This window comes from Sugiyamaella lignohabitans, chromosome C, assembly GCF_001640025.1.
Source record: "Sugiyamaella lignohabitans strain CBS 10342 chromosome C, complete sequence".
Taxonomy (NCBI): Eukaryota; Fungi; Ascomycota; class Dipodascomycetes; order Dipodascales; family Trichomonascaceae; genus Sugiyamaella; species Sugiyamaella lignohabitans.
Window position 1 is genome coordinate 507,072 of NC_031671.1, and position 25,948 is coordinate 533,019.

General features: G+C 49.5%; 9 protein-coding genes across 9 annotated transcripts; 5 read left to right on the top strand and 4 right to left on the bottom strand.

Annotated features, from left to right (window-relative positions):
* Positions 1-670: 670 nt before the first annotated feature.
* On the bottom strand, positions 671-1,744 carry PEP4 (proteinase A; the record flags this gene model as incomplete). Its single annotated transcript, XM_018880905.1, has 1 exon — positions 671-1,744. One exon carries the CDS (start codon positions 1,742-1,744, stop codon positions 671-673), a length of 1,074 nt encoding a protein of 357 aa, XP_018733550.1.
* Positions 1,745-5,479: 3,735 nt separating this feature from the next.
* On the bottom strand, positions 5,480-6,991 carry AWJ20_3870 (ser/thr/tyr protein kinase RAD53; the record flags this gene model as incomplete). Its single annotated transcript, XM_018880907.1, has 1 exon — positions 5,480-6,991. One exon carries the CDS (start codon positions 6,989-6,991, stop codon positions 5,480-5,482), a length of 1,512 nt encoding a protein of 503 aa, XP_018733551.1.
* Positions 6,992-10,442: 3,451 nt separating this feature from the next.
* AWJ20_3871 (uncharacterized protein) lies at positions 10,443-12,491 on the top strand (the record flags this gene model as incomplete). Its single annotated transcript, XM_018880908.1, has 2 exons — positions 10,443-10,556; positions 11,217-12,491. The coding sequence occupies 2 exons, from the start codon at positions 10,443-10,445 to the stop codon at positions 12,489-12,491; spliced, it is 1,389 nt and encodes a 462-aa protein (XP_018733552.1).
* AWJ20_3872 (putative spidroin-1-like) lies at positions 11,223-12,512 on the bottom strand (the record flags this gene model as incomplete). The annotated part of the gene is made up of 1 exon (XM_018880909.1): positions 11,223-12,512. One exon carries the CDS (start codon positions 12,510-12,512, stop codon positions 11,223-11,225), a length of 1,290 nt encoding a protein of 429 aa, XP_018733553.1.
* A 2,036-nt stretch (positions 12,513-14,548) lies between these two features.
* On the bottom strand, positions 14,549-15,262 carry AWJ20_3873 (uncharacterized protein; the record flags this gene model as incomplete). The annotated part of the gene is made up of 1 exon (XM_018880910.1): positions 14,549-15,262. The coding sequence occupies one exon, from the start codon at positions 15,260-15,262 to the stop codon at positions 14,549-14,551; it is 714 nt and encodes a 237-aa protein (XP_018733554.1).
* Positions 14,904-15,194, top strand: AWJ20_3874 (uncharacterized protein; the record flags this gene model as incomplete). Its single annotated transcript, XM_018880911.1, has 1 exon — positions 14,904-15,194. The coding sequence occupies one exon, from the start codon at positions 14,904-14,906 to the stop codon at positions 15,192-15,194; it is 291 nt and encodes a 96-aa protein (XP_018733555.1).
* A 2,870-nt stretch (positions 15,263-18,132) lies between the features above and the next one.
* On the top strand, positions 18,133-19,155 carry MPM1 (Mpm1p; the record flags this gene model as incomplete). The annotated part of the gene is made up of 1 exon (XM_018880912.1): positions 18,133-19,155. One exon carries the CDS (start codon positions 18,133-18,135, stop codon positions 19,153-19,155), a length of 1,023 nt encoding a protein of 340 aa, XP_018733556.1.
* A 1,387-nt stretch (positions 19,156-20,542) lies between these two features.
* Positions 20,543-21,397, top strand: GLC8 (Glc8p; the record flags this gene model as incomplete). Its single annotated transcript, XM_018880913.1, has 1 exon — positions 20,543-21,397. One exon carries the CDS (start codon positions 20,543-20,545, stop codon positions 21,395-21,397), a length of 855 nt encoding a protein of 284 aa, XP_018733557.1.
* A 2,544-nt stretch (positions 21,398-23,941) lies between these two features.
* On the top strand, positions 23,942-25,066 carry TUB2 (beta-tubulin; the record flags this gene model as incomplete). The annotated part of the gene is made up of 1 exon (XM_018880914.1): positions 23,942-25,066. One exon carries the CDS (start codon positions 23,942-23,944, stop codon positions 25,064-25,066), a length of 1,125 nt encoding a protein of 374 aa, XP_018733558.1.
* Between the last annotated feature and the right edge of the window lie 882 nt (positions 25,067-25,948).

A 25,948-nucleotide genomic window follows, 5' to 3' on the forward strand; every position in this document is an offset into this window, starting at 1 on the left:
ATCTGCACCCGTCCCGTCGGTGTACCGCGGCTTGACCTCTGGACCCTGCCTCCGGCGGCTGGGGCTCTGCCCCAGACCCCGTGGCTCCTGCTCCGCAGGAGATTCTTTTCCAGGGGGAGACCCTGCTACGGGCACTGAGGCTCCACTTCAGACTCAATGGCACCTGCTTCGCAGGAGTTGCTCCGCGAACCGGCCGGTCTCGGGGTTTACCCCTGAGGATCAGGGTCCTGATTTTCAGGGGGGTTTTGTTTCTCCGAGTGGTCTAAATACCCGTCTCCTTGTGTCTCTGCCTCCGGCGGCTGGGGCTCCGCCCCAGACCCCGTAGCTCCTGCTTCGCAGGAGTTCCACGAACCAGGGCCGGTTTCGGCCTCTGACCCTGAAAATCAGGGTCCTGATCCCCAGCGGTTCTCCTGCGAAGCAGGAGCAACGGGGTCTGGGGCGGAGCCCCAGCCGCCGGAGGCAGAGACCCGAACCCGTCCGAGTTAAGTGGATCGGGCCCAGATGTTACCCCTGAAAATCGGACCCTGATCTTCAGGGACATCTCCTGCGAAGCAGGAGCAACCAGGGTCTGGGGCGGAGCCCCAGCCGCCGGAGGCAGCACAGCCCACAGTCACATACAGGTTATTGATATTGGGAAATAGAGAGAATAAAAAAAGAAGAGAGGGGCCGGCTATTTGGCCTTGGCAAGACCGACGGCGTTGTTGTCGATGTCGTAGACAGAGTAGTATCTGCGGAGGAATGAGTCGCCGATAATGGCCAGAGGTCCGATAGGAGCAGGGATATCGAGGGGTGTGAATGCCGAGGCACACGAACCGGAGATCTCAAGTGTATAGTCATAGGCGGTCAAGGTGAAATTATAGCCGGCAAAGTTGAGGGTCAAATCAGGCAGGGTGTCACGAGCAGCACAGTCAATTGTATATTGACCACTCCATGACTTCTTGGCTCCAATTTGAGCATTCAAAATCTCGGCCAGTCCACTGGGCAGAGCCAACAACGAAGTTCCGGTATCAATAGCAGCACCAGTATCCTCGAGATCGGCTACTTCATTGCCAAGAGCAATCGAGTCAAAAGGCACTTCCCAGTACGCCAATCTTCTCAATGGCAAATAAGTCAATTTGCCTTCAAACAAATCCTCGTCAATACCGCCAAAAGTAGCAGTTCCTCCAGCAGCGCTCTTAGCAGTGTCACCCAAATGAAACGAAAACTTGTTTTCGTCCAACAGCTTATCTTTAATAGCATTGTAAATAGGAGGCACAATATGATTAACTGAAATGGTATCATAAGCCAAACCAAGAATACCGTCAAACTTGCCAAATGCAAATGCCAAACCAGGCTCTGAAGTGATCTCGGCAAAATCCTGGTTAGGAATTGTCAAACTGCCAATCTTGAGCGTGTCTTGAGACACAAACCCAGAAACACTGCCGGATCCGTAATGGATCTCGAAATCCGAGCCATTGGATTTATAACTGCTCGAGGCGCTCGAGTCGTACTTCTCATGCAAATAACATGCAATCGAGCCACACTCCGAAGATGGCACCCACAAATTCGACGATCCTGTATCCAAAACAACTTTAAATTGCTGAGGAGGATTGCCCAAACTAATCTCCGTGAAGTACTGAGCATTGACATAATTGGTCAATGGCACGTCCACACCGCCCTTGGCAGCGGCAATCTCCAAATCAATGTCCACATTATTCTCGTTAATCAGTGGCTTTTGTTCACCTCCAGAACTACCACGACTCATACCTCCCAAACGGAGATACTTATCTTCCAAAGAACGAACATGGTTGGCAAACCCGTTCTCCTAAAACTACTGTTAGCTCACTTCCATACTCCACAGACCGGGTTCTGGGTCCTGGGGGGGTCAGGTCTGCCTCCGGCGGCTTGGGCTCCGCCCCAGACCCTGGTTGCTCCTGCTTCGCAGGAGTTTCCCGGCAAATAAAACCATCCCCCGGCCCCCAACGCAACGACTCGAGCGAAGCGAGAGGAGCTGGGGAGTCTGGGGCGCAGCCCCAGCCGCCGGAGGCACCGACCCCTGCCACGGCACCAGCACCGTCAGTAACTTACTCCCTGGAATTGCTCTTCGAGAGGCACTTTGTGGATGGTGGCCCTGTAAAAACGTTAGTACAGCTCGGAGATGACCTGGTTGAGTGGGTCCCGTCGAGGGAACGGCACCAGAGAGAGAGGGGGGGCTTACCTGTGAACGGCGGCGTTGGCCGAGCTGGCAACGAGTGCTGTGGCGACGGCAGTAAGGAATTTCATGGTTGTTGTTGTTGAAAAGCAGTGGATATCGGTCGCAACAACGAAGAAAATGTGGTTGTTAGTTGAGTTTGTGAAGTGATTGAGGATGAGGTTGAAGTTGAAGTTGGGTGTTGTACAGCAGGGATGCAAGGTCTAAAATGTATAGAATAATCTCTGTCGCCCCGAGAACAGTGGGTTATGGGGTGCAATTGGCGTCAAAGAAGGGTTCTAATTCGGTAACAAAACAAAGGCCCGGTAAATTCAGGCTTGAAAATGTCACGGAATCGAGGTCAAAGACGGTTGTTACGAAAAAATTCTCAGTACAGTTCAGGTGAAGTGAAAGAGAAGAGGAAGAAGAGAAACAAGCTGAAAAGCAAGCTAAAACAAGGTCGCCTCGTTTTGGGGTGGTTGTGGCAAGGCGCTAGCCGATCTGAGATTCTGTTTTCTGTTATCTAAGAGATACGGGTTAGGGGTGTATGCTAAAATCAGGCAATTATGCACTCAACACCTGCCAGGATCAGGTGGGGGAGGCGGGTGGGCTGGGTCGATTCCGACTCAATCCACCGACCCCCCTCCCCAACTGGGCTCCTTGCACCACCGGCCGCTTGCTACCGGTCTCCGCCACTGTCGCGGGGCCTCGCGGTGCCTGGCGGGGTAGAGAGGACCGGGAGCGGGAGGGAGGGGGAGGGGGGTTTGCCTCCGGCGGCTGGGGCTCCGCCCCAGACCCTGGTTGCTCCTGCTTCGCAGGAGTTTGCTCGGGCTGCCCGCTGCTGCGGATTCTCTGCTGATACGGTTGCTGATACGGTTGCTGATACGGTCGCTGATACTGCGGATTCCGCTGCGATTCTGCCGCTGTTGTTGCTGATACTGATATCGCCGTCTGTTGCTAGAGCTACTGCCGCCGCTGCTGCTGCTGCTGCTGCTGCTGCTGCCCTGCTGTATCTCCCCCCGCTGTTTTTGCCCCTCTGCCTCTCTGCCCCGCTCTCCCTCCCCACTTGCCAGGACCGTCCACTGTTTTACCCCTGAGCTAACTCCTCTTCATTAACTGTTGTCCTTTTAATTCTATATTTTAATGCTATATTTTGCTACTGCTCTTCTACTGTTTTTGATTGTTTATTATTTTTATTGTGACTTATTGTGACTTATTGTGTCTCTACAGTCGCTGTTTCGTTTGCCTCTGTGTTTACTCATCACGCAATTGCTGCTGCAAGCCCTGACTCACTCAATGGCTGTTTGTTCCGTGGTAGCGGCTGTGGGTGGGTCTGTTTGTGGCTCGATTCTCTCGTACCGGCCGGCGAGCATTCCGGCAGTTGTTGTTGCTGCTGCTGCTGCTGCTGCTGCTGCTGTTGCTGCTGCTGATTCTGTTGGTCTGACGCCATGGCCACGGCCGTCAAGGTATGATTCCCATGCTGGTTTCCGTTCCTTTACTTTAATGTCCCCAACACTACCTGGCCCGTATCTCGGCCAAGCCAACTGCTCTTGCCTGCCTGCTTTCAGCGCCACATGACATGCTGTTATCGCTGCTGTGATCCCTCGTTCCATCGTACATAATCATGCGTCACCGGGGCCTGATACTGTACATGAACCGATCTCCCTGTATCCTTGCATCACCTCGCTTCCCGACGCACCTTAGCATCTGAATATTATACTATAAATACCTCTGGACCCATTGCCAGGAACCATGAACTCATTTCAATCCAACTCTCCGAACTAATGCCACCATGCACTTCCTACTCATGCTCGCTGGCATGACGATGCCTCCAGCGGCTGGGGCTGCGCCCAGACCCCCGGCTCCTCTCGCTCCGCTCGAGTCATTTCGTCCACGGTCCATGTCATCTCCTGCGAAGCAGGAGCAACCAGGGTCTGGGGCGGAGCCCCAGCCGCCGGAGGCAGTCTCTCCCCAGCGGCGGATACCCGTTCGTGCCATGGCGGTGTGAACACCGGGTAACATGAAAATATATTTCAGAGTTTTAGCTGAAGGCCGGGTAAAATGCAAGTTATTGTATATAGTGTATGCAATGTATCTAATATTCCTTGCCATATGGGTACTTGAGCTGCATTGCGATGCTGGTATGTGCAATAAACAATAAACTCCCCAAAATAATATTTCCAGAATGTATGATTCAGTGTTGTGTGCCAAGCTTATTTTCAATGAGATACCCAGTATAGACATATATATAGAGAGAGGATTTAAGTAGTATATCCAGTCTATAGCCTGGGGTGTAATAGGTCAAACTCATGGTAGTAATGAGGGCTCTGATCATCGCGCCGGTTTACGATACTGTCTCCAGCCATGGATTTAGGTTAGGTCAGAAGACATCCAGTCGATGGTCCCTGAGCGAGTTCATCTGTAAACTTCCCAAACCTATTTCTCAGCTGAAGAATCAATCGCAATTTCATAGCAAATAGCCGCTTCTATTATCGGCTGGAAGTATCTGCTTGGATATTGTATGTACAACGGCTCACTTCACCATATCTAATAGCAGCGAAATGGGAGCCTATAATCTCATGGCTCATCAATTCCAGGAGTGCAGATAATAATATATACACTGAAACCACTGTAAACAAGTGGCTGTCAACTGGCCATTTTATTTCATGAACTGAGCCCCTGATCATGTGGACGCATTAGCATGGCAATGTTCAAACTCCTGTACTTTCCATTGTATTCATCTAACCATAGTCAATGAGCGAAAATTGCAGTTTCAAGAGGCCATTGCAAAAAACAATAGTTTCAAAATTGCACTCCATGACTAGACTTCTCAGTGCATGAGTCTATGCAGGGTCCATGTCCATGATGCATTGAGACCCTTTAATCAATCATCAATGGTTAATGCCAGCTCTGTCTGTAATGGCTTTGTACGATTAGACTGCGTCGTCTGCCAATGTTGATACCACCGAGAGCGAGAATATAATTTGTGAAAGATGGGCTGACATGTTGCCATTATAGCCAGGCATTGGCGGGTCAAGCTCTCATGGATTAATTCGAATATCTCAGCTGATCCCAAATATCCCATGAGCCAACCCGGCTCCGGCGGCTTAGACCGTCGACGCAACGACTCGAGCGCAGCGAGAGGAGCAACCAGGGTCTGGGGCGGAGCCCCAGCCGCCGGAGGCACACACCCCGCCAACAGTTCTTCATTGACTACCATTATTCTACAGCTACTGTCTCACTGACAACTTTTTACTAGGTCGGATCGTCGACCCGTCGGTGCCGCTCTGGCTGCCTGTCTGGAGGGTGTTAGTGGCTGGTGGTACTGCCTCCGGCGGCTGGGGCTCCGCCCCAGACCCTGGTTGCTCCTGCGAAGCAGGAGATACTTACGCCAAAAGCCCGCTTTTTGGACGGGAGTCGTGACAGATTGGGCCGGGTGTCGGTGGCGTTGTTATTGTTGGGCGCGTCGGTGTATGAATGGAGCTGTTTGCGGATGGGACTGGAATCGCTGTCTTCACTTGGCGTGGCAAGGACTGCCGGTTCGGCAGCCGTTACGGGCTGGCCGCCCTCTTGGATCAGCTGGCATCTTTTAAGGTACCCTTCGTCGTCGGCATCGAGGATATTCGCACTGAATCCAAGCGTGATGTGACCTGCGTAGTATGTTAGTGAATCTGAGCTACAGATGTGCTTGTGGGTGTGAAAAATAGACTTACGTTTGTTGTCGCGATCCATGTCTATGAAGAGACAGATAGTATCGCCAGACTCGATGAGCGCTTTTTTCCCCGCTCCAATAAGTTCGCCGTTGAGAAAGCAGCCGTTGGATGACCGGTCCACAAGCCAAATCTCTTGCTTGACCCCTGAACCCGAATGTGGAACTCGGATGATTTCACAGTGCCGTTTAGAAACTCGTCTCTCTTCAACTTGTACGTCATTGTCTGGAACTCTACCCAATGTGAATACGGGTCGTGTGACATAGATATCGCGAAATGGAATACTGTTCGGTAGAGTGTCAAGACGCATGTATGCTCCTGGAGGAGGTTGGTCGGCATTGCCAATACTGTCAAAGTCGCGTACTCCGGGTTGTTGGAACGGCAATACTTTGTGACCAGGTGAAGAAGCCAGTCCGTTGCGAAGATGAATGCCAGAGTCGAACGAGGATTCAACTTGCATCGACGAATCGCCGTATTTGTTGGACCGTTGTGACAACTGTGCCTCGACATGCTCTTTGATTTCCTGCGAATCCGAGTCTGAGTCGCATTCAGCAAGGGCTGGTAGACTGTTGTACTCTGCTTCTAACGATTCGTAATCTTTAAGAGCCTTTTCCTGTTCAGACTTGTCATTACTGTCAGTGTTATCTGGAATTTCAGGTTCAACTGAGGATCTGATTTGAAGACTGGAAATAGGAAGCTCTTCATTGTATGACGATTGGAGATCAGCAGGACCTGGATCCACAGCTGGTGATTCTGGTGCTGGAAGCCCTGATACTTTACCAGGAGTCACAGCAGCTGGTCTTACAGTCGATCTTACTGGAGAATCAGCAGCAAGCTGTGCTGCGGATGGAGGAATTGGTGGCAATGGTCGTGGAGGTGCGGGTGCCTGGCGGGCTGGTGTTATTGGTAATTCTTCTAGAACAGACTCCCCGCTATTGAACGACTCTTCGGTTTCCATCATCCATGGCAGTTTCAAACAAACAGTGGCGTTTGGTCTGTGTTGAGCATCCACTGTTAGCAAACTGCCAATAAAATCAATGCCGTTTTTACTCAAGTTTATATCCTGTAATGGCTTTAATAAGAACCTGCCAGTGCCGATGTTATGATTCATTTGTTCCTGGGTGTTCCCTTCGAATGGAAGATAGCCAGTGAGGATCACGTAAGTCAAGCAACCGATTCCCCAAATATCGCAGATATTCGAGTAAGCAGCATCCACTTTACGGTCTCTTGCAAACAGCACTTCTGGAGCAAGATATGCTAGAGTTCCACAGAAAGTTTTCAGAAATGAGCCCGATTGCTGCATTTTAGCGAGACCGAAATCAGACACCTTGACAATCACTGGATTGTCCTGAGCAATCAGAATATTATCTGGTTTGAGATCTCTATGACTTATTCCTAGACCATGCACATACTCGACCGCACGAAGAATCTGGCGCACCACTTCTCGAGCAGCATCTTCAGGAATCGGGCCGTTTTGCAAAACAAAGTCCATAAGATCGCCTCCTGCTAAATAGTCCATAACTAAGTAGTAATTTCGATCGTCCTCATAAAAATCATGTAAACCAGCTACATTTTCATGATGCAATTGTTTAAGGATCTGAACCTCCTTATTAACAGTGGTATTTTTCGTGAGATTATTCTTTTTAATGATCTTAACAGCATACGTCTCGCCAGACTCGCGTTCAATAGCCTTTCTAACCACTGCGAACGCACCCTGCCCAAGCACTCCTCCCAGATCATAGTGTTTGCCAATACCTTCCAGCTCCTTTTCCGACCCATTCTTCTGCTGTGGAATGCGAACCAAAAAGCTCAATTCGTCCGACTCCACACCTATACCCACAGAAATCTCATCACCCTGCACCGTCATATAGCATTTGCCCTTAATCATCTTGGCCGAGTTCAGGTACGTTCCGTTAGTCGAAGTATCTACAACAGTTAGTTTTCGCACTTGAGGGTGTCATCTGCCTCCGGCGGCTGGGGCTCCGCCCCAGACCCTGGTTGCTCCTGCTTCGCAGGAGATGGCCGGGACCGTCGACGGAACGACTCGAGCGTAGCGAGAGGAGCCAGGGGGTCTGGGGCACAGCGCCAGCCGCCGGAGGCAGTGTGGGGAACCTACCTTTGAGGAGAAGGGTCCGTGAAGTATCTTCGTTAGTGAGGATCACGAAATGGGTGTTGCTAAGCCGTTTGGAGTCGCCCAGGTGGAAGTCGCTGTTGGGGTTGCGGCCAAAGCGCCATTCTTGGCGCCGTTTTTTGGGGTTGCTTCGCAGGACCAATTGCGAGCTTGGAAGGTTGTGGTTGGGTGTGGTACAGATGAGAACGCACACGACATCGTCGTCGTCGCGTTTTCCTGTCTTCGGCAGATTGGGTTCTTGTTCCAGTGACGGCTGGGTCGACGGCTGGGTCGCCTCGTCTTCAATCATCCCGGCTGAGTTCGTGTCTCCTGGCCTGTATCCCTGTGGTTCTTCGTGTATTTCTTTGTCTGTTTCTTTGTATTTGCGATGTAATATTGAAAGACTGCTTGAAAAAATGGATACAGTCTGACTTCAACTGAGTTCAATTGAGTTCAACTGACTGTCGATGAACCAGATCAACCGTGACGAATTACGAATGGATATCGACGATGACCCGTCTTCTGAGGCTGTTTATAACCAATGCAACGAATATATTTTTCAGAAAACAGATTTCACCAGTGTAAAGAATCGCTATTTTCAAAGCGAATAATAATTTTTTTGTCTGTTCAGACCCAAATCTTAATTGTCCTGGGAAACTGCGACACGCGTTAGAATTATTATATCAGTAAATGGATCTGTGCAGTCCGCCGCAATGCCCATCACCTCCAAAAGTGTCAGTTCCTTTATCCGGGTACTATGACACACTCTGACGATGCTGATGGACTCTTTTCGTAACTTTATATCAAGTTGGTACACAGATTTCTGACTTAATAAACTGACCCCAGACTCGAACGAAACTCAAAATCAAAAATAAAGCCTGGTTTATAACTGACCTGCCAATAATAAGCCTAGTACGATTCGTTATCTAATAGCGGTTTCCGAATATGGCAGTTTTGACGGCGATTGCCGATCTGCAAGCTCACATCAGATCCCACTAGTGAACAGACGCAGGGTCTATCGACGAACGCTCGATTTGTATGTGACGTGATTGGCTGAATATTTTTAGATCGCGCAGTGAAATCTACGATTCCACTGTTAACAGGTGAACATCCAAGGAATTTTTTCAATATCGCCAACACAATTTGAGTCTTCTGGCAGTTGTAAGGTAGACAACTTCGCCACAAAACCAGTTCTACCTCGGCAGGGCACACCAAAAGGCTCACTTTTGAATGCTTGCTTCACGAACACCTCTCAAGCTGATCTCCAGCATCGCATCCCAGCTCCGTATGCGACTTATGACCCCGCCATCCCATATAAAGGTCACCGTACGACCTCGCAAACGGGTGCATGAAGCCACATGACCCTCACACGAACCTGCACCTGACCGTCGAACCCTGTGTCGCCACTGGTCCGGGGAAATTCTCTGGGGCCACTGCCTCCGGCGGCTGGGGCTCCGCCCCAGACCCTGGTAGCTCCTCTCGCTTCGCTCGAGTCGTTTCCGCCACAGTCCCGGCCATCTCCTGCGAAGCAGGAGCAACCAGGGTCTGGGGCGGAGCCCCAGCCGCCGGAGGCAGACCCAGTAGCGGAGCGAGAATCGATCGTGCAACTTGTATTTTAACCTAGTCCAATATCGACCGTAATATCAGGTGCAGAGGAGCTCGAAAGAGCGATTATTGGTCGAAATTCACGAAGCAATTCCGGCCCTCGACAGTCCTGGATACCCCATACTTACAACCTCTGGACCTTGTATGGTTTATTGTGGTTTGGTTTGTCACGTTCCCACTGGTGAGACGCAGAATAGAGACTGTAAGCGGCAAAAAGGCAGTTGTTAAAAGACTCCATGAACATAAATTCTATTGGCGAGGGACCGAGGACATCGGCAGAGCAAAAGTTCGGGCTGGTACCGCCAGCTGCTAAGAATCTGCTACTGAAGTCATGATGAAGGCCGTATGAACTTACTGGTGGTTACCTCCTTGCAGGACCAAGAGAAGGGAAGACTGGTGGTTCCTGTGTGTATGAGGGAAATAGCTCAGGCAAGTACAGGTGACTTTGTTGTATTTCTGTTGTACGATAGAACCACCATCTTCTCATTTATTATATACAAATGGACAAAGAAATGATTTCTAGTTCCTTGAGTCCAAAATAGACCGGGAATATCCGACGCTCGGCTCGGGCGCAGCGAGAGGAGCAGCGGGTTCTGGGGCAGAGCCCCAGCCGCCGGAGGCAAGTCCACCCCCTGAGATGCCCTTACTGGGTCTGGAGATAGTAGACTGGATAAGGAAGTGAGAGCGTCGATTGTTCTTATCTTATCAGTAGTATGTGCATAAGTAAAGTCTCAGGTGAGCTGCGGCGTCAGATCAAAAGCTGAAAAAAAAACTGCATCCATCAAAATGCAGGGATGCGAGCGTGATTTGAGTTGTCATTTGTTTATTATTTTACACAAACTTAAAAATGACTACTCTGGATTACGAGGAGCCTTTGACTTCTACAGTGAGACCGAATACTGCCGCGTTTCTCACTGTTCGATTTATCAAATCGTTCCCTTATCGTACAGTCAAGAATCACGTTTATAAGGACGTGGACCTGACGAAAGTTACGGCTCCTAAACTACTGGAAATGATCCAAACAAGTAAGTTCTGCTAGAGAAGGTTGTTTTATGTGTTATATTTGGCGGAGCTTGAGATGTGTATCTTGGATAAAGATTTGGTATAGCGAATATGTCTATGTTCAAGTGGTGTTGCTTAATAAGCTAGTGAGCAAAAGGGAGAATGCCGATACTAACTGTTGTCAGCTGCTAAAACCGAGTCTGGTTTCAAGCCATACCGCACGGTTGACTTTGATACGATAAAAATCTACACCAAAGCTCATGGATCCAAGACTATGAATCTTGTCATCAACTTTGAGCACGACGACGACTGGGTGCTCGATCTAAATGATGAGACTAAGACTCTGGAGAAATACGGCATTGAAAACGAGACCGAATTGTCTGTTTTCAACAAGCAAGCTTATGAAGAGTTCAAGCAGAACCCAGAAGAAAAGTGGTAATTTTTTTAAGCATTCAACGAATAGCATTCAATGTGTGATTAACCATCATCTGTAGGGAGTTATATCTCTCTCGATAATAAACACGGAAATCATGTATCAACAAATATGCATTAAAATTAAATTATTATTATTTTCATGAACCTATTACAAAAACATCCTCGAAAAAAAGAAGGTATCTAGCGCCGTTTAACGGCTCAAACCAGGGGCACCAAGGTCACCGCCGAGGTGCTCGACAGCAGGACCGAGACTGTCGACAACGGGAGCGAGAAGACCAACAGTGTTGGACAAGTCACCAGTGACGGGAGCGAGACCAGCAACAAGGCCACCAAGACCGGCAGCGGCACCACCACCGGGAACGGAGGGGAGAGAAGGAACAGAGGGCAATTGACGAGCACTCAAACCAGAAGAGGCGTCACCAAGGTCAGCACCGAGGTCCTCAAGAGCAGGACCGAGGCTGTCGACAACGGGAGCGAGAAGACCGACAGTGTTCGACAAGTCACCAGTAACGGGATCGAGACCAGCAACAAGGCCACCAAGACCAGCAGCGGCACCACCACCGGGAACGGAGGGGAGAGAAGGAACAGAGGGCAATTGGCGAGCACTCAAACCAGAAGAGGCGTCACCAAGGTCAGCACCGAGGTCCTCAAGAGCGGGACCGAGACTGTCGACAACGGGAGCGAGAAGACCAACAGTGTTGGACAAGTCACCAGTGACGGGAGCGAGACCAGCAACAAGGCCACCAAGACCGGCAGCGGCACCACCACCGGGAACGGAGGGGAGAGAAGGAACAGAGGGCAATTGACGAGCACTCAAACCAGAAGAGGCGTCACCAAGGTCAGCACCGAGGTCCTCAAGAGCAGGACCGAGACTGTCGACAACGGGCTCAAGGAGACCGACAGTGTTGGACAAGTCACCAGTGACGGGAGCGAGGCCAGCAACAAGGCCACCAAGACCGGCAGCGGCACCACCACCGGGAACGGAGGGAAGAGAGGGAACGGAGGGGAGAGAAGGAACAGAGGGCAATTGACGACGGCTCAAACCAGGAGCACCAAGGTCACCGCCGAGGTGCTCAAGAGCAGGACCGAGACTGTCGACAACGGGCTCGAGAAGACCGACAGTGTTGGACAAGTCACCAGTGACGGGAGCGAGACCAGCAACGAGACCACCAAGACCGGCAGCGGCACCACCACCGGGAACGGAGGGAACGGAGGGGAGAGAAGGAACAGAGGGCAATTGACGACGGCTCAAACCAGGAGCACCAAGGTCACCACCGAGGTGCTCAAGAGCAGGACCGAGACTGTCAACAACAGGCTCAAGGAGACCGACAGTGTTGGACAAGTCACCAGTGACGGGATCAAGACCAGCAACGAGACCACCAAGACCAGCGGCAGCACCACCGCCGGGGACTTGGGGCATAGGAGCAGCGTTAACAGCTGCAAGAGAAAGGGCAACTAAACTGTAAGAAGTAGAACGCATGTTTACTGTTGATGTGAAAGAATGTTTTGCGACAGAAAAATATATGAATTCCTGGGAGAACAGGAGGCTTTATATAGTTTCCAGTTTGGAATTATTATTGTTTGGTGAAGACATTTGTTGACAATAATTTACTACTCCATGTCTAAAAAGCAATGTTTTTGGTCGCTTGCTTTTTCTTAAATCGAGGAGGTTTCGTTGATTATAGCCCAATTCGATCTAAAATCCGCTGTCATCCGGAAAAACGGGTCTTGTTGTTGTTAGATTCTGAGATCCTGTGAATTAATCGGATAAATGATAAACCTCTAGATTAACATTGAGAGATTAACCTTGAGATTAACATTTGGTCCTGATTATCTCATGGCAATCTATTAGCTGGGGTAAAGTTGGACAAGTTTTTGATTGCAAGAAGTATCCCAAATATTCAAAACGATACCTTGCTTCAAATGTCCTTCTATAGAAAGGGGAATTATTTCCTTTTCATAAACCTAAGGCCTTGAGATTTATTATTTCAGACTGTTGCAGCCTCTTGGTTAGTCCCAACGCATGACGCACGTGTATGCAGCTGTATGTATATGCATGCGATCGAAATGCTTCATCTTGCTTTTGACATTAGCGCCCCTTGCAGGACAGCGGGACCAATGGTTAGCAGCACGTCACTACGCAAAGTCATGTCTTCATCTATAGTATACAGGCGAAACTAATACTAGGGTATCTGGTTTTTTTTAGTAGCAACAAGAGAAAACAAAGCTACCAGTGTTGCGCAAACTTTAGACTCTGTTTATCATCTATCGACTGATCTAGATTCATTTCCAATTGTAGCGATGATATACAATTCGACGCTGGGAAAGAAAACTCATCTCTGTAGTTCTGCATTCTCACCATTGTGAGTGGGGGCCCTTGCTCACGGACCAAATACAGACGGCACTGCTGACCCTGAATATATTTTTTTGACATACATGCTGCTAATCGTCCATGCACGTATATCGGAACCGGAAGATATCCCCGGGAACAAGCCCCATGCTGTCCGTGAACTCAGAGAACACCTCAATTTGGTTTTGTCTGGTAGCTGTGAATATACTCGACTCACATTATTACAGGATATTCGAGACAGGTGTTAAGTGACTACACTTGTTCTGTCTAACGCTTCCTATCAAATCGTAAACAAACGTAGGATGTTTGTACAATCGGTGAAGTGTCCAGAGTTTGTTTGTTTGTTTGTTTTGAAAGCAGTGTCGGGGAAAAGTGAATTAGCTTCAAGTTACTAATGCATAAGCTAACTGGTACCATTCTTTGAGTGGGTTTAGGAGGAGATTTCCGCGGGATATCATCGGATTTGGAAACAACCCCCAACTCAATAAACAAACATAGGGTCTATGGCTGCAACGAAGGTGTGCTAAAAGCAAATAAACTAGATACAAATCCGTGGATATCACTATTATACCTTCATGGTAGTAAGATTATAGCCAGTTGTGTCGATGTCGATATATATTAACAACAGTGCCTGCATGAACTTGCTGCAGGTCATCCGGGACTAGCTAATCGGGTATTTGGAAATTGCCTTAAACGGCGATCCTGTCATGATTCTGTCACTTGTTAAACAACAAATGTCAAAAACAAACCCAATTATTTGTGACAGGGTCTACTAATTTTATTACCCTATGCTTACGAATAGTTTAGTGTTGTTTACATTATGGGCAACGGAAATCGATCCACTATTGTGAGACAGAAGTATATGTTTTCCTGAGCTATCACATAGCTCTAGTCAGTTCAGTTGCCCATCACTCTCATCCATAGCAACCCAGAGAAGCTCTACTCAGTTCAGTTGCCCATCACTCTCGTCCATAGCAACCCAGAGAGAACCAGAAAATAAAAAACCATATGCGACACTAGAATATAGCAGATCCAGGAAGTGCATATCATATTCTAAAAGCACCTGTTGAGATACATGATGCATTGACAAACTAGTTGATATTAATTTCATTAAAATTATTCCATTAAACAAATATTAGTACATCACATTAAAAAAGATAACACATTTAGAGGTTAAGAGAGTCAATGGTGCTGTCAAGACCATCGACAAGGTTGTCAACCTCACTGTTAGGGGAAGGAGTAGGGGGGTGGGGGTGAGAGTGGTCACCGTGGTGGTTACCGTGGTGTTCACCGTGGTGGAAATCACGCTTCTCAATACCGAAAATACCCTTTTGAGTCTCAGCAGAAGGGTCGAGAACAGCAACAAGAGGCTCGACAATACTGGCAACAGCGTCAAGGACCTCGTTACCAGCACCGTCAAGAGCAGCAGCACCGCCAGTAGGAAGTTGACGGCGGACCTTCAAGCCAGCATTGGCCAAAGCAGCCTCAGCTTGAGCAGCGGCAGCGGGATCAAGAGTGGCAATGATGGGCTCAAGGAGACCGACAACGGTATCAAGAAGACCACCGACGAGACCCTCAACACCGCTGGCACCAGGAAGAGAAGGAAGGCCAGAAACACCAGGAAGGGAAGGAAGGCCAGAAACACCGGGAAGGGAAGGAAGGCCAGAAACACCGGGAACGGAAGGAAGGCCAGAGACACCGGGAACGGAAGGAAGGCCAGAAACACCGGGAACAGAGGGAAGGCCAGAGGCACCGGGGAGAGAAGGAAGACCTGGAAGAGAGGGGAGACCAGGGACAGAGGGAAGCTCTTGAGGAGCAGGGGCGGCAAGAACGACCGAGAGAGTAAGGGCAGTAGCCAAGCTGTAGGTAGTAGAACGCATTTTATGGTATATTATTGATTCTTGTTTTGGTTAATGTATTGTAAAACTGATGTAAGAAATCGTTGGCTTAAATAGATTTCTGGGCATTTAGAGAAGCATATGAAAGCTTCCAAACAGATTACCTAATTAAAAAATCAACATAGTTTGTTATTGTAAACAATGCAGAACAAGTCAATCGAGCTTCTAGTTCGTCTTTGGATTACCAACAAAAAGCAAATTAACCACCTAAGTTACAAGACGTTTACCCCGGATGGTATAGATCACCAAATGTCTTCGAAGGTCGAGACACCAAGTCATTGTCCATCATGATATTAGCGCGGAAAACCCATCAGATCGAGCTAGTGTAAAGTAGGTACAAGAATGGCTTGCTATGCAGGGGCCAAATCGAGATATAGGACACTACCATATTGGTCAGGTTGAAATTGTCTAAACAGCTTCCCAATCATAACATGCTCCTCAATCAGACTTTAGTAAGATTCTATTCCAACGATAAGTTTTGTTAGTTCGGGCTTTGAACACCAAAAAACGCGTGAAATCATCTCGAAAGCACAGCGGACCACTTCAGCGCGTTCCATCCCATGACGACCTGCATCCTCAGCTATTGATCGCCAGCAGTCTAAAATGTGGTTCCTGGAATCAACATTTCAAGTAGGGGGGAAAAAATAAAATACACGCTGCAAGCGCACGGACCTGAGCTTGGGCGTTTAAGGGGCCAATTATGCGGATCATTATGCATGATGCAGGACGAGATATATAATATTCGTTGTACGGGATGGAATGCAATACTAGCATTAGTTCAACAATCTGCGCATAGACCCAACAAAGCTTATCCTTGTTGGCAGGGGTGCGCCATGCAAGTGTCTAAATTTGTATTTAATTTATTAACCTTATACAAGCTTAAATTGATTAAAGTTGACGGAGCTAAAACACATTTCAGGAATGCACTATGAACATGTCTATTAAGACGATAACAAGATATATTCTTGGTTCCTTGTTTTATGATCAAACAAACAGATATTATTTAACAAGATTGATGGCTGGATCAATAAGGCATTCTTCCGGAAATCCAGCTCGATTATCCATCCATCAAGATCCCGATCGCCGATCTCCAGTCACTCTACATCCAGGATCCCCACATGCTGCATACGAATCAACAGGGTTTCCCCATTTGGTGCAGGTACAAGATCAGCTAGCGAGTCGAGGGAACGTGCGACGACCTGAATATGCGTGATCGAGGAGATGCGGATAATTACGGCGAAACAGCGAAAATTATTCTGTGCACTTATGGCACTTCTAACACTGCTTGTGAAAGGAAAAGATAATCAAATATCGGAGAGCGATTTCATCATATGGCATCAACACAGCGGGAATGACCTGCGTCTTTGACATGTCCTTGTACATTTCCACACGCCGCCCTTGTCTCGTTTAGCATTCTAATTAAGTTGACACATGTAGCGATCCTTCTGTTACGCTGTCATCAGCATTGGCTGTCATGACCCCCCAACGGGAAAACAATGAATTGCAACCTTTCTTGCGAGGCCCGCCGCCGCCTCACCGGCCGACCCTGGGGGATTTTCGCGAGTCGGGGTGTGCCTCCGGCGGCTGGGGCTCCGCCCCAGACCCTGGTTGCTCCTCTCGCTGCGCTCGAGTCGTTGCGTCGGGGGTCCCCCGTCATCTCCTGCGAAGCAGGAGCAACCAGGGTCTGGGGCGGAGCCCCAGCCGCCGGAGGCAGACCACCGACCAAACTTCGAGATCCGCCGCCTCAACAATGGCTGCCCTGTTGATCCTGGTAGCTAGTCACTTTTGTCAGATAAAGAAAAAGAACGTTTCCGGGCCAGCGGTGAGCAATGTTGTTCGCCAAGAGCACTATTCCAGGGAATCTTCGAGCCCAACTGGCATTAGCTGTATATGATCTAAACTTACGGCGCAAACAACTGTCGACAAATCTGGTGCTAGACTCAACTGATCTAGTCCCCGAAAAAGCTTATATCGAACAAGGCGCCATGTGGAACCACCTCCGGTCCACTCTTTTTTTTTTTTTTTTTTTTTTTTCACATCCTAACCCGCCAAGTGCGATCCCGATACCTCTTCCCCAAACAATAACAAACAGCCCTCCGCCGATCACCGCATCGCACCTGCGTCTCCACGATCCCACCGTGGGGGTATCGGAAGCACTGACCCGACGGAGCTCCTCGTCCGCACGTGACCTGACCAGGGTCGGGGTGTGCCTCCGGCGGCTGGGGCTGCGCCCCAGACCCCGCGGCTCCTCTCGCTCCGCTCGAGTCGTTACGTCGGGAGTCCCTGGCAACAGTGAACACTCCTGCGAAGCAGGAGCAACCAGGGTCTGGGGCGGAGCCCCAGCCACCGGAGGCACACCCCCTAACAGAGAAATTCTGATGAAGTTATATGCACCAGAAACAGCAGACATACACAGTCCAGTACCAACCCCAAACAAAACCCTACTTACAAACACTGTAGCCGACCACCCTGGTCTCGAATGTCCCAGAAGCTCGCGAAGCGAGCACTACGGGGTCTGGGGCAGCGCCCCAGCCGCCGGAGGCACACCCCGACACCCCCCGGAGTGGTCACGTGTGTATCGGCAGGGGTCAGGGTAGGGCACTTGTATTGAGCATTGCGTTGCAGCAGGTTCTGCAGGTGGTTATTAGGTTTGAGAGCGGCGGCGGCTTTTGATCTGAGTCTCTCCACTTGGTTAGTTGCAGACGACAGTGGCGTTGGGTGGCAAACCGACAACTCAATTGGCTTTTGGATTTGATATTGGAAAGGTATCCGACCCGGACCGAGGGTCGACGTTTGAGTGCATAAATACTTGAGAAATTGGATCAGTTGGATCGGGTGATACTCTGTTGGAAATGACGAAAGACGACGACAACAGACCAGGCGTGAACTCTGAGAAAGACGACACTGCTAAAGCTTGGTCAGAATTATCAGGAACTTTAGACGAAGTGTGGGACTTGACAGATCGCACTTTTGGCAGACTCACGAATTTGGCGTCTGTTTACGGAGATAAAGTACAAGGAGCTCTGGACGACAATTGGCGAAACTGGCTTGACGCAGATATGATTTGGAGATCTTCTTGGAAAAACGACGGTTCCGAAGGTGGTAACGGTTCGGACGACGGTGAGAATAACGAATCCTGGCATAGGAGGTTTCACCGTGTTCGCGATTGTCGAAAGGACTCGAAGATGTGGGGATACCCCGTGCCTTCACAACGTCAATACGATAAATGTATTGAGAATAATGGCACGTCTGTATGGTCGCGAGATGGCGTTTGGAGATGTCTGTTCCCCGAATCCAATGCTAATCCGATGGCAATTGCTAATGCTAAAGACGTAGCAGCATCTGCATCTGCTTCTTCAGGCAGTTCGTTAGAGAACCACCAGTGGTTCACTGATTACAGTGTTTATCTCGATTGGCGACGGGCTATGCGCAAAGCAGAGGCTGCTAAACGTGAATCTGAATGGAACAGAATTAAAGAAAGAAAAGAAAAACTCTTCTCGTTCCCATCCGACTCGGATATCGAGTCTTCAGCCCGGTCTACCAGCATCAGTAGCGGCAACAGCAGTGGAAACAATGGGTCGACTGCAGTGAGCGCAACCTCGTCAGCTGCTAAACAGATAACCGAGTCCGAGGCTGAAGACCAGGGCAAGAATGTGATATCGAAGTCGATTGTGGTGGAATCGGTGTGGCGCGACGGCAAGCTCCAGACGAGACAGGTCGTGAAAAAGTGGTACGACGACAACACCGTCAGCGTCAAAGAGACCACTAACAGCAATGCCAACTCCAATTCCAACCCCGCCCTCACTTCTGGCACCTCGGAAGACGGTCTCAACCACCATTCAAACGACTCCAAAGGCGGCTGGTTCTGGAAGTAACTTCTCCACCTACCTTCCACCTGACCACAGCTCCTCTTCTTACTGACTTTAATCAACGGCCTTTTATTTATGTGTATACGAACTATCTCAACTCTTTTTTATACTTTTTCAACGGGCATTTGCCTCCGGCGGCTGGGGCTCCGCCCCAGACCCCGCTGCTCCTCTCGCTACGCTCGAGTCGGGCCGTGTGGAGACCCCCTAAAACTCCTGCGAAGCAGGAGCAACCAGGGTCTGGGGCGGAGCCCCAGCCGCCGGAGGCAAAGTCAACCCCGTTCCAATCAAACTCCCCTGACTCTTCCGTTATGGTCGTGAACCCAAGCAGATGATCGGCCATTAGATGGTTCTGGATAGCGGTGGAGGTGCAGGTGCGGCGGTTTGCTGGGTGCCAGTGCCGGTTTGCCGGGTACACACCGCCAATATGATGACATCATTATAGCGATGATGTCCAGCAGCAGCGTTGAACAGCCAGCCAACCCCACAGCTCTACTATAATTGCAAGATACACACACACGACCGTTCTAGCTCCAAGTGTCTGGAAATCTGTATCCGAACAACCGTTTTGATTGACATTCGAAGATAATCTAGCGCTACCAAAACTTGACCTCTGTATCCTGATATTTTAACGTTTATTGATTATATTAGCACAACCTTCATTACAGCAGTAGCTTATTATTCATATTCGACGGTGTAAGCTATAGGTTGTTATTGCCGTGAATAGTCTAGTGTTATTGAGAATCTGTAACGAGTTGAGTGATATTTTGATATTGAACTGATCACTGATATTGGTACTGATATTGTTATTGATACTGATAACAGATACTGATAACAGATACTGAGACTGTTATTGACACTGGTTACTGATCCTGATATTGATTCTGATATTGATACTCACACTAGTGCTGACGCTCATACTGTATTGCTACTGATATTAGTCACTTTCAAGACAATTGTTGCTTCTCAAATACGAATACAACCAGTCTGTCAAAGCCATACAAACGTATACAATCAAGGAGAATCATCTGGATCATTGGCTTGAGAATCTAATTCACAGACTGAGATCATTAGAATTGCAATAAAACAGAAGCTATACAGAGGCTATACAGAGTTCATCTCCCACGAGTACAAAAGTACAAAAGTACAAACTAAGTCTTAATACATAAGCTGGTTCGTTTTTGGTTCGTTTTTGGTTTGTTTTTGGTTTTGAGTTTTGGATTGGATTTGAACTTCCCATCATCGACGTTAGTTTCACAATCACAGCTTATATCCACGGTATTTCGCTCTCAAACTACTAATTAGTACTAGAACAGAGTCTGGTGTGAATCTCTATTTCAAGTTCGAGTCAATCAATTCAATCACTCGAGTATTAACACCAAACTAACTACTAACCATGTCGTCTCCTTCTCCAACAGGATCACCACGGTCTCCACATTTTACAACAGAACGCAGAAGGTCATCTGCTTCTAGTAATGTGAAACCTAAAAGTATTCTCAGAAACGCACCTCCACCTGGAGTATACAACTCGAATCCAGGTTCACCATCAGTTGACTCGCCAGCTGCTTTCGATAGACAAGCGGTACTAGAAAACACCCGTGCCAACGCCAAACTGAACAATATTGGAGCTGAGATCAAACGTAGAAACACTCTGGAGTCAGGCGACCAGCTGACTGGAGATTTGGACAGTTTGCATAATAACGATCATAACAACAACAGTAGCAACAGCACCACCAGTAGTAATAGCAGTACAGCAGGTGTCGACCAAGACAGTGAACGAGCCAAACAAGAGCATCTCAAATGGGACGAGGCCAACCTGTACCTGACAGAACAAGAAAAGGCTGCTACTATGAAGATTACCGAGCCCAAGACCCCGTACCAAGGAGCAGTTGGCGACTCGGAATACTATCTTCCCGACGAAGAAGACGATGTTGTCAAGACACGCGACAACCGCATTCTGTCTGTAGACGAGCTTGACGGGTTCAGTCTCGGCGAATCTGTGGCTCCACCAGCACAAGTCGCTACCCAGAACGATCGCATTCTGTACCGAGAAAACGACAGCAACGATGCCGAAGACGAAGATGACGAAGATGAAGATGACGAAGACGAAGAAGAAGAGGAAGAAGAGCTGACGCCTGAAGAGCGTCACAGACGGTTCGAAGAGCTCCGAAAATCACACTACCACATGAAAGCAGCAGCTCTACACACCTCTGTTCCCGCAGAAGACGACGATGAGGACGACGAAAACTAGCAATTTAAACATTAATGTAGCTACTCGTGACCTGTGTGCCTCCGGCGGCTGGGGCTCTGCCCCAGACCCCGTAGCTCCTGCTTCGCAGGAGAGACCGTCGAGTCCTAGTCTGCCTCCGGCGGCTGGGGCGTTGCCCCAGACCCCGTTGCTCCTGCTTCGCAGGAGATACCAGAGACCCCCCCGCAACCGACTCGAGCGAAGCGAGAGGAGCCTTGGGGTCTGGGGCAGCGCCCCAGCCGCCGGAGGCAGCTGGACCCCCAAGAACTGCAAATCGGATATGTATTAGAACTCCTCGGATTCGTGGAAGAACATGCCAAAAGTGATGATGGTGGTGTAGACGAGCAGACCACCGGTCAGTGACATGAACATGGCCGCGAAACTGATCATGTGGTTATGGGCAAATACCACGGGCAGGGCCAGGCCGCTGAACACCAGGAACCCCGTGGCAAACCGCCCGAAATCGACTACAGTTCCCGTCGTCTCGCTCATAAAATCGTCGCCGTTCGACCACTGGTTACACAGGGCATTCGGAAGTGGCGCCAGAAGAAACATGGCAACTGGAATTGGCTGTTAGTGGTCGGTAGGGTTGTGCCTCCGGCAACTGGGGCTCTGCCCCAGACCCCGTGGCTCGCTTCGCGAGTTCTGGGGGTTCGTAGCCAGCTTTGGAAGTCAACGGAAAACCAGAGACTGGAAAAGAGGAGTTGATTTGAGTGGATGGACCATGGTAGAGTACTTACCAACTGCTAATGGCAGCCAATTGTCCCATAGAGCACATGATAGAATGATGAGCAGAAATCCCACCGCCAGCACGCTGGACAGCGAAATGATCTTGTATAAAGGGCTGACTGTGAATGCCATGATCGATAATAAAATAATACACACTTAAGTTTCTGATTCGTTTGATCGTTTGTGCACTGATACCACCAGTGTTCAGACGATGCTATCTCTCTCTGTATTCAGTGAGTAAGTGACTGAGTGCCGTCTCTGTCTTCGTATCCAACAAAATAAGCCTCAGAGAATCCGCAAACTTATACTTTCTCCTGCTATTCCTACCAATTGATAACACACTTGTGACACACTCAACAGTCTCTAACTACTACAATCTCTCACACAGTCCTGTTATCGATAGCGACCTGGTCTCAGTCCTTCTGGGGTAGCTTCTCCGCCTCTGACCGCTACAGGGGTGCTATGCTACTAAAGGGGGGGAATGCCTCCGGCGGCTGGGGCTCCGCCCCAGACCCTGGTTGCTCCTGCTCCGCAGGAGATGGCTGGGACCGTCTGCGCAACCGACTCGAGCGCAGCGAGAGGAGCCACGGGGTCTGGGGCAAAGCCCCAGCCGCCGGAGGCACGGCCACCTGTCACGTGATAGCATGCGGGTATGTGTATATTATGCAGTTTCGAGTCTGTCCTTAAGCACATAAACGAGAGAGCCGCACTACAAGTGGCTCCATATCCGACTCCAGTCAAATCACCCCACCACCACCAAACCCCCCAACTCAGGCCCCAAAAATAAACCACAGGGACCCCCACGGAACGACTCGAGCGCAGCGAGAGGAGCCACGGGGTCTGGGGCGGAGCCCCAGCCGCCGGAGGCAGGGTGGGACCCGTAGCCGTGCAGCGGTTACTGGAGCAACGCAACAATAACAGAGCGACGCGTAGTTTATTGGAGAACCCTAACATACAGCGCGGCAGTTAGCCCCTGGGAGCAGAAAGGTAAACATTGAAATTTGCATCGTCAACAACAGAGATTGAGCATTAAACAGCGCATCACTTGATCAGTGCGATAACAGAATCCCGAGCAACCTCGATTTTTGATAGCAGGCCCCCATCGACCGACCGGCTAGCAACGACACGCGACCTCTGTTGATCGGATATTTCATATTTATACCGCCAATAAATCAGAAATCTGCCAGTAAACAAACAACCAACCACTTTTGACTTTGGAACCAACAGCGTCTCGCGATCCCGAATCAAAATTTTTTTTAGCGATCTCTGATTTCCGACACCTGATTTTGTGATTCTTGTTCGTGATTTGTGATCAGCCACTTTTTTTTCGACCTTTACCTTTTCCCAATTTTTTTTCAGTTTTGATCTCCCTTTGAATACCCCTGAGACGAAATGAGAGAAATCGTAAGTTCACAGGTTTTCGCTGGAAGGATCTGCCTCCGGCGGCTGGGGCTGCGCCCCAGACCCCCCGGCTCCTCTCGCTTCGCTCGAGTCGTTTTTGTGTCGGGTCGCGGCAAAACTCCTGCGAAGCAGGAGCAACCAGGGTCTGGGGCGGAGCCCCAGCCGCCGGAGGCAGACTCCCCCAGTCCCCGAGTGGGTGCTAACAGAATTTAGATTCATTTGAGTGCTGGCCAGTGTGGTAACCAGATCGGTGCTGCGTTTTGGCAGACGATTTCGTCGGAGCACGGAATCGATGGCGACGGATGTTTCCGTGGTGAGAGCGACCTCCAGTCCGAGAGGTTGGATGTCTATTATAACGAGGCGGCCACTGGAAAGTGGGTTCCTCGTGCGGTTCTGGTTGATTTAGAGCCTGGTACTATGGACGCAGTTCGTAGTGGTCCTTTTGGAAACTTGTTTAGACCAGATAACTTTGTGTTTGGCCAGTCGGGTGCTGGTAATAACTGGGCTAAGGGCCATTACACCGAGGGTGCGGAGTTGGTCGACAATGTTCTTGATATTGTCAGACGTGAGGCCGAGGGTTGTGATTCTTTACAAGGCTTCCAAATCGCTCATTCTTTGGGCGGTGGTACTGGTTCTGGTATGGGTACTTTACTTATTTCCAAGATCAGAGAAGAGTTCCCCGATAGAATGATGGCTACTTTCTCAGTAGTTCCTTCACCCAAGGTTTCTGATACCGTTGTCGAACCTTATAATGCCACTTTGTCTATCAATGAACTCGTTAATTATGCTGATGAGACTTTCTGTATTGATAACGAGGCTCTTTATAACATCTGTCAACAAACCTTGAAGATGCCTCAACCTACTCACGGCGACTTGAACCAGCTGATTTCTGCTGTTATGTCGGGTGTCACTACATGCTTGAGATACCCTGGTCAATTGAACAGTGACCTACGTAAATTGGCGGTTAATTTGGTGCCTTTCCCCAGATTACACTTTTTCACAGTTGGATTTGCTCCTCTTTCTGCCATTGGCTCGAAATCGTTCCGTTCTTTGACTGTTCCTGAACTGACTCAACAGATGTTTGATGCCAAGAATATGATGGCTGCTGCCGACCCCAGACTCGGAAGATATCTTACAGTGGCTGCTTTCTTCCGAGGAAAGGTGTCTATGAAGGAAGTTGAGGACCAAATGAGAAGCGTTCAAGAGCGTAACTCGGCTTATTTTGTGGAATGGATTCCCAATAACGTGCAAAGTGCCATCTGTTCGATCCCACCCAAGGGACTCAAGATGTCGGCCACTTTTGTGGGTAACTCGACCTCGATCCAGGAGCTGTTCAAGCGAGTGGGCGACCAGTTCTCGGCCATGTTCCGCAGAAAAGCTTTCTTGCACTGGTACATCAACGAAGGAATGGACGAGATGGAGTTCACCGAAGCCGAGTCCAACATGAACGACCTCGTCTCCGAATACCAACAATACCAACAGGCCGCGGCCTACGAAGAGGAGCTCGACTACGAAGACGAGGCTCCTATCGACGAAATGTAATCCTCTTTATCCTCCTAATACTAATTATATACTGTGGTGAATGCTGCTACTGCCTCCGGCCTCTGGACATCCTTCTATCGGGGCATGCCTCCGGCGGCTGGGGCGCTGCCCCAGACCCCGTTGTGCTCGCTTCGCGAGCGGCGAGGGGGTTGTGGCTTCGTGAGGTGTTTTCTGGATCGTGAAGCGAGGGTTGACGAACTTTCTGAACCATCTTCAGCTGTTTGGGTCTGCCTCCGGCGGCTGGGGCGCTGCCCCAGACCCCATTGTGCTCGCTTCGCGAGCTGTGAGGAGGCTGGCGGTAAAAACTCCTGGCGCTAACTGGTCTACGATATTTGATTATAATTTATTACATTATAAAACATTTGTGATGTGAGAAACTCTTCGTAGTGAAACAGTAACTGTAGCTATTTCCTCAGTATTCGATAAATATATAAATATTTCATGTATATCAATGACCCAAGACGCGACTTCGACGAGTGCTACAACTGCATTTCAAGAAAAGTCCCGAATTGGCTCACGAAGCGAGCACTACGGAGTCTGGGACAGCCCCCTAGCCGAGGGGGGCAGTCTGAAACACGCGAATTCGACTGGAAATAAAACCGTATTTCGCAGGGTACCTCGAGCCAGCTCGCGAAGCGAGCACAGCGGGGTCTGGGGCAACGCCCCAGCCGCCGGAGGCTGTCTGACACGAGCGAATTCAATGGTAAATGCAATGGTATTTTACAGGAGGTGCCCGAGTCGGCTCGCGAAGCGAGCACAACGGGGTCTGGGGCAGCGCCCCAGCCGCCGGAGGCACAGGTCACACCGCCAGCTTCCGTTTTTTGTCGCCACGGACTTTACACAGTTCGACTTGGACGCCTGAGTTTAGCAGGTTGTGGATCC